The sequence below is a fragment of the Uloborus diversus genome, chromosome 1 (genome assembly GCF_026930045.1).
Source record: "Uloborus diversus isolate 005 chromosome 1, Udiv.v.3.1, whole genome shotgun sequence".
Classification (NCBI taxonomy): domain Eukaryota; kingdom Metazoa; phylum Arthropoda; class Arachnida; order Araneae; family Uloboridae; genus Uloborus; species Uloborus diversus.
The window spans coordinates 20,073,322-20,081,570 of NC_072731.1; the positions used below are offsets into that span (position 1 = coordinate 20,073,322).

An 8,249-nucleotide genomic window follows, 5' to 3' on the forward strand; every position below is an offset into this window, starting at 1 on the left:
GCATTTTTAGACCCTTTGGTGGTTAATAGGAGAAAGGGAGACTTCAGGGTTTCTCTCCGTAAAAATTTTGAAATTTAAGGGTATATTTTCTAAAACACAATAATTTGCTATCTTTAGTGGCTTTAAGGGAAAGGATGAGATTCAGGAATTTTCTCCAGTCCTTTTTTTTATACTAGAGCATCAAAAACGCACGTTTAGATATCTTTAGTGATGCTAAAAACCAGGGGGCTCTGGGACTTTGCCCCGGAAAATTTTTCAGAATTGAAGTCCTAAAAACCCAATTGTAGGCCACCTTTGATGGTGTAGCAGAAGACATGGCTGTCCGCATGAAAGCAGTTTTGATTGCTACCGTTTAGCTAATGGAACAGTTTAACTTTTCTTTGTGTACGCAAACTTAATTCCACCATGATGTGGTAAGAAAGATAACTGTCGACCCCCCCCCCCTCCTTATTTGTGTTCTATATTTTTCCTTAAGTTGACAGCTGATCTGTATCTCATTGAAAAAGGAACAGGCACTCGAGTGCTATATTTACTATGTGGTTAACCACAAAACTACACCCATCCACGGTTTTTTGAAAGAAAAAAACAATTTTTAAAATTTGCATTAAGTAGGTACAGTAAATTCACTGTTTTGTAATTTTACATTCTTTGGCTCCATCTAAAGTTATGCTTAAAAAATTCAAGTGCTTTAAAGATGAATAAAATTTTAGAAAAACTAATAATAGTTGCAAGTATATTTGCATTTATTCAGCTTAAAATATTACAAGCAGAGATTACATATAATAAATGTATCTAATCAAATATAATTTCATATATCACAGCATAGATTATTGCATAGTATATAAATAAAATTTTCAACATAACTTTCAAACTATTATAAATATGGCAGTTCACATAAGAGCAGTTACTTTTTATTAAGAAATTCGACCTCGATCAGCTTAGTATATTTAAGTTTCTTGTTAAGCTACTTTATAGTTATTCTTTTATTTTTAGATAAAATGAGTCATCTTTAATGGATACTATTAGAATTAGAAAAAACAAAGAACTAATCGTCCCTACTTATTCCAAGTTCATCTTCTTTTTTCCTAATTAATTCATCTATTTTTACGAAATACCTCAGTTTGCTTAGCGATTCTCTTGCTCGAGTGATATTCTTTTCCTTAAAAGACAAAGAAACGTCAGAAAAAAGTATCTGTAATTTTGCCTCGTTAACATGCCGAATAGATTCTAGAGTGTCTGCATTTTTACAGTCTTGTAAAGTTTCGTTCACTTCCATGATGTCAGAGAGAAAGTCCGATGGAAGTTGAATTTCTTCTTCACACAGTGGTTTTCCATGTAGTTCTAGCAGATACAAGCCCCTGTCCATTGGATGGAGAAGTGTTTGATATGCCCTGTTAACTTTTGCTGACTGTTCTGCAGAGTATTGTTTTTCAGTCTGAAAGGAAATATAAAATAGTTTTACTTAACAGTGTCCTTTCTTTTAAGTCAGTTTCTCAACCTCTTTAGAGTTGCAATCCACTTACAATATATTACAAGTTTTGGGTCCCTTTACTGCAATATTTTATTGGCAAAAGATTGCAGGTTGTAATATTAGATTATACATTAAGGACTTAGCTCAATAAAAGTTTTAGTGTCCCCCAGGTATTTTTAGGAGAGTGCATCATGCATTTTAAGGCAACCTTCATATCCCCATTCACATGGATCTTTTCTACCCCGAAAAAAGCCTGCTTTAATCCACATTCCTGTTATTCCCTGAGTAAATATGGATCTTTCTTCCTTCTGCTTCTGACTGGAGTAAATGCAGGCGTTTTACCAAAAATGCACAATGGGAAACAAGTTTGTTTACTTGCTGGGTATAGCCACTAAGGGTGCTAGGTAAAAACACTTTCTCGGGTACAACCTTTTTCCACATGTGTACGGTGAATTTTCCAACCTTTTTTTTTTTTTTTCAAAGCTGGAGCAGAGAATTGTGTAATTTTTCATTTTGTGAGTTTTTGCCGGTTTCTGCCACAAATGTGGCAGAAAGTGGATTTTGCCATGTCGGTTTTAACCGGTTTCTACCAGTGGTTTTAACCTCCTCGGCAGAAACTTGCCAACCCTGACTGGAGTTAGAGTTAAAATTTCAATTATCAAAATATCATTTAACAGGCAATTGCTTCGTTCAAGTATGGAAGCAATTCTCACCTGTCCTACTTCGATGGGCGATAAAAGCAGCCATTTCCATGATGTTGAATTCGATATGCATCAATTCTTAATGGACTTACATTTTCAGTGTGGCCATAAGACTGACAAGAGTAAAAATTAATGCTAGATAATTTAATTATATGAGATTATGAATTATTATCAAAAGAAGATGATATTTCTTTGCCTTGCTTGGCTAGCGCTTATTGTTTTGCCTTTGTAGCTGAGTTATTTTTCTCAAATTGCCGAATCAGTTAATTTAAAAATTTTCTGTTTTGTATGTATCTAATTTCTGAATTATGATTTAATTCTGTCATGCTATGCAAATCATCAACAAAATTCTCGCAGATATATGGTGGTAGTTCTCTTTTTAATTGATCTACCATTATTTCTTTTGACATCGAATTTTGTAATCTTTCTACCATTTTATTCCACTCATAATACAAAATTAAAATGGTTTAACTGACATGCGAAATCTCGCCAATGGTTCCTTGTGCGCACAATACTAAAACTATAACCCTAAACAAATTCTTGGTGAAACTCTTCAGCCGAGAATGAAAGCAATCACGTAAAGGTGGCACACTATTTTGGCGATGAAAATTCTCGGCTTTTGTTTTTGCTTCAAATTTTTTTCGTGGTTAAGCATTTTTCATTTTGTTCTATGATAATATATTAAATAAAATATCTTGCATACTGTCCATTCCAACCAAATGCTTCAGTAAAATAAGGTTAGTTAAATTAATTATATTTAAACTAGGCGGAGATAAATGCCCGAATTCTTCTGCTAATGTTATAAAATCCGTCTTTCGAGCTTAAGGGAAAAAAACCCATATTCTTACAAATTCACACAAAACAATGAAAAATTTTACCTGGTATAACGTTATCCTCTTTCAAAAAAAAAAAAAAAAAAAAAGCTTTGAGCAGCACATTTCTTTTCAATTTCATGCAAATGGGAAGTTTGTTAATTCAGAGTTTTCTTGCGTTTATGATTTCGCCATTTACAACAATCAACTCACTTTTTAGAGGAAAATAATGAAAACTAACTTTATTTTGAGAATACCATTACAGGAGGAAACAATTTCTGTTGCTGAAAGCAATCTAAGACACATCGAATGCGTCAATAAATACTCATAAACTGCCTATGTTTACCAACAGACACACGTGGAATGCAATGTTTTACCTTTTTCTTTAAATTTATAAATCACCGCAAGGTAGTGTATTCGAGCACTGGAGTTGCGAATAGTGGGGGTAAACCTAACCTGGAAGCGAGGTAATGCTGTGATAAGGATCTGCATAGCTTTCACAATGCTACCAGGTTAGGTTTGCCCCAATTATTAGTAGTATTTTTATCGTTATCATCCAATAATAGATGGTCGGGGCTAAGTAAGGAGATATAGGATTGCATCACAAGCAACTTGTGTGCTGTGAAATGTAAATTAGGTTGGGAAAATGTTAATATTTAAATTTTTATAATTTATTAGCACACAAATGAATCCCAGAGAGGAACAAAGATAAATTTTTAGTGCCAATTGCTTAAAGTTTAAGGCGTGTTCATAGTTTTTTTTAGTATATAGCATTTTTATGAAAAAAAAATAAGGTGAAGTTTCATGATGATAACTTCTTACTATTTCTGAAATACATTTACACTAAAAATAACGAAAAAAAAAAATTTGGAAAAAAAAATAGACCAACTTAAAAATTACTCCAAAAATGAAAAATAATTTTATTTTTTGAATACCATCAATAATACTTTTAAACATATTTTAAATCAGTTGATTTTTTTTGAAAAAATCATTGATTTAAATGGCTTTTTAGGCATGGACTTAAATATTAAACAAATGCAGAACATATGATTGAAGTTTTAAAACCCATTGCTCATGCTCTTGATAAAATTCAAAAAGAGGACTGTTCCTTCGCCGAATGCAAGTGTCAATGTAAAATTTTGGGTAAAAATTTAGGAAAAGTGTTGGATAAAAATCAAATAGGTAAATACGACGAAAGATATGAACAAGTAATTTATGCATGCCATTGTGCAGGAGCCCCTCTGTCTTAAATCAAAATGAAATTTCAATTAGTGTGGATGAAAATTACCCAAGGTTTGTAATGTATTAAGAAATATGTCCAAGCCTTGTCAGCATTGTAGCCAATTTCCAAACAAGAAGTGGCCCATTTCAAAAAAAATCAGCATTGATCGATAAAAACGTAACAGATACAATGGCCGATTATGACTGGCAGGGTTCATTTTATGCAATGGGAGGTTTAATAAAAACATCACATTACTAGAAATCCAGAATTTTGGTTTTGTTCATTCTAGCCTTCGTAACAATTTAGGAATTTTCATACAAACAATTAAATCCTCAGAATTCATTTTCTTAAAAACATTGTTTTAATTTTGATTTTTTTTTTCCTTTTAATAAAGAGTTCACATTAAATATTTAATTTGTTCTTTAAAATTTCCTTTTATTTCGTTTGAATTATCCAATAACAAAAAAGAGAAAGAAAATAGAATACCTTTAGATGAAAATATCGAACTAAATATTTAAATTTAAATAGAATATTTTGTGTTGATTCCATCTATTTGAGTAGAATATTTCAGAAATAAAACAAGTTTATTCATATAACAAACTGTTCCACGCATTTTCCGCCCGAATTGTGTTCAAACACATTTTTTTTGTAAAATGTGAACAATTTCATAATAGTTTCATTTTTTAAATTATTTTTAAAAAGTAAACATTTGAAATACCATGTTTCATTGCTAATGAAATCAATTAGTCACCCTTATGTTGTATTAAAGGGACCTTATTCCTGGCTAGTATGGTGCTTTTTATCGACACCCAAGCAGTTTCAGAAAATGTTTGCGCCCAAAACCATAGTTTCGCTCATAGGGGGGTGGTCATTCTTCAATATGACGATAATATTGTTGACGGTGTGGGAGGGGTCATGACCCTCCCCTTGTATCCGTCACTGTGTGGATATCTATAAGAACCTTTTTTTCTTTCCAATTGGTGGTTTTACTTTGTTCTAAAAAAGAATGCCCAAGGTTTGAAAAAAATCATGATTTTTTTTATTTAAATCGGATTTATTTGATTTTTTTGTTATAATTACACATTTTTTTTGAAAAATGCGTGGAACAGTGTGTTATAAAAAAAAATTGTTTGATATATGGAATATTCTACTCAGATAGTATCAACACAAGATATTCTATTTAAATTTGTAGTTCTATATATTTTAACCGAAAGGCATTCTATTTTCTTCCTCTTTTTTGTTATTGGATAATTCAAATTAAATAAAAGGACATTTCATAGAACAAATTAAATATTTAATTTGAACTCTTTATAAGAAAGGAAAAATACTACAATCAATACAACATGAATGAACGAACTCTGAGGATTTAATTGTTTGTATAAAAACGTTAGTTTTGATGCTTTGTCCACTTCTAAATTGTTACGAAGGCTAGAATGCACAAAACCAAAAAATGAAACTCTTTCTATTCCAAAAGATCCCACCCCTCCCCCTAAAATGACAGTCTGTATCCGCCCCTTCATCCATAAGCATGTCTAGCTCAAAATGGGAGATGGAGCAAGCCCATCATTTGCTCAACCATGGGGGTAAGGGGGAATCAAAATACTGTATTACTAACCCGCATTATCCGGCATGCCGGAAAAAAGCAAGGTTGACCAGCGTACCGGAAGATTTGAATTTTCCGTCATGCTGGAAAATTTGAGGTTTATTTTGCAAGAAATCAAAAAGTTTTGAAAATTTCCTCACAGTTCTAATCAGAAAGCAAACCACTGAAAGGGGAAAAAAAATAAATCCTGTATGTAACCTTCTTTCAAAAACATTGTGTATTGCGTGCTATTTATGGTAGGTCATTAATAGCGAATTTAATTATATGCCAATAAAGTAATCAATTCAGAAGCAATCATCATTACTGCGATTTGTTCATATTATTTTTAAATAAAATCATTTAAGTTCCTTTTAGAGAAGTAATTTAATTTTTATTTATTGAAAAACTATTGTAAATTCTTTATCACTGGTTTAGGGGCAGTAACTTAATGCTTAAATGTTTGCTTACTTAGTTTTAATTTAATTTTCATAAAATTATTCATTACTAAACAATATTTTTCTTGTTAAATAACATATGACATTGTCAGTAAATATTTTTACAAAATTAAACTGCTTGCTAATAATAATAAGTTACATTAGAACTTATATGCATTTTTAAGCTTTTTTCCTAACCTTGATATTTCGGGCATGCTGGAAAGGACCAGGCAAGTGTTATTGAAAATCAGATAATCCCCGAATTTTGAGGCATGCCGGATAATGAGGGGTAATACGGTATAGCTATGTACATTGTTACTTTCCCCTATAATAAGCATAGAGTATATATTCCCTTTGCCCCCTGGCAAATTTGCAAATTGATGGCCTGGGGAGAGATACTTTTCTGTTTGGCTTTTTAAGTGCATGGAGAAAGTGGGGGTTAACTTGTAACATAACACTCTTGCAAAACAAAGAACTCTTGGAGGAGTTTATGGAAAAAGGAAGTGTTTTCCATGCCACCTTGCACTGCTTAGTGATTTTGCGTGTTATACCAGGGGTGCCCGCCCCCAAAAATGAGATAAATACCCGCCAAACCCACCCTCTAAAATTTCAATGGCGCAGTCTGAGCCATTACCTCCCTCCCCCCCAGGTAGGCACCCCTGGTTATACCCAACTTGGCATCAATAATTTTCTCTTTTCAACAAGCACCAATAGAGGATATACTTTACAAATCATGAGCAATGTTACTAGAGTCAAGCTTGTCCAAAAGTTTGAAATTGAAGCAACCATCTATTAATAAAGATTTTTTTAAAAAATCTTGGTTATTATTTGAAATTTGTGTTCTATTATGGCCCCCTCCGGATACACCCATTCAACTCAACCAAAAAAGCAATAGCTGATTCTTCAATAAAAAAAAAAAAAAAGTTGCAGTTTTCTTTAACAATAGGCACTTTTCTGTTAGAGGTACATCACTCGGTTTGGTGATGTGTTGACTTTCTACTTTGGCTGCAATAGAAACATCGATTAAAGCTACTTTAGTAAAAGGCAAAAGATTAGCACGAGGTTTGAAGGGAAACCAGAGCATGATTAAAGCTACTGGCGATATCTATAAGTTGTATATGGCAACCCTACAATTTAGAAACTGAACTTATTGAATGTCACCAGCTGTGATTTTTAGTTCTCAATGCGATAAATAAATTAAAATCACCAAAAATAAAAAATGTTTCAAGTGACGTACCTTCAACGGAAAAGTACCCAGTAAATGTTAGAAAAATGTTTGCTCACTTCAGATCGGTTCGCTATTTTGTCTGGATGTAGCAAGGTCTGGAGACGCCTAAATTTTACAGTTAAATTCCTCACATCAATGTCAAAATGAGGGGTCTCTTTAAATAGTTCGAAATGGTTAAGATTTTGCCGAGGTTCTTGGACACACCCACAGGACATGCACACTAAGTCGCGCTCGATCACAACTGCGTTACATTTCCAGCACCGGTTCTTTGATATATTCAGTAACCTTAAATGCTGTTTACCAAGCACAAAAAGAGGAAAGTTTTTCAATATCTTGTAACGAGTTCCGGAAATCTGGCTAGATAATGAAGAATGTGAAGCATTAATAAAGAAAAAACTACACCGGTTTGAGTATTTTAGAATGTTATGTGCTTCGTATGACTTTTTCCAAGCCTGTTGAAGTTTCAAAACCACAAATTTATTTCCCCATGTTTTAAAAACAGTATTCATGGCAACAAGCCCTTTGGTGATTAGAATTCCAACTGATAATGAAAATAATAATCTGAATGCATGTAAAACAGTTTTAAAATCCTGCACTTTAAGAAATGAAGCGCCGAAGTTTCTATTTTAACACATAGTCTGTTTAAAATGAGATTAAACTAAAAGTAAACAGAATGCACTTCTGCTCCACCTTTGCGTCACTTTGCCGCAACAGCTACGGTTTCAATTATGTATTTTTGATAATGTAATTTAACTTTTTTTTCTTCTATTTCTTTTACAATATTTAGAAATCTTATGAA

At 32.6% G+C, this 8,249-nt stretch overlaps 1 protein-coding gene across 1 annotated transcript; it reads right to left on the reverse strand.

Annotated features, from left to right (window-relative positions):
* Positions 1-739: 739 nt before the first annotated feature.
* LOC129234469 (iron-sulfur cluster co-chaperone protein HscB-like) lies at positions 740-8,145 on the reverse strand. Its single transcript, XM_054868470.1, has 2 exons — positions 7,507-8,145; positions 740-1,435 (listed from the first exon to the last, which is right to left on the reverse strand). The coding sequence occupies exons 1-2, from the start codon at positions 7,957-7,959 to the stop codon at positions 1,046-1,048; spliced, it is 843 nt and encodes a 280-aa protein (XP_054724445.1). The 5' UTR covers positions 7,960-8,145; the 3' UTR covers positions 740-1,045.
* Positions 8,146-8,249: the final 104 nt, after the last annotated feature.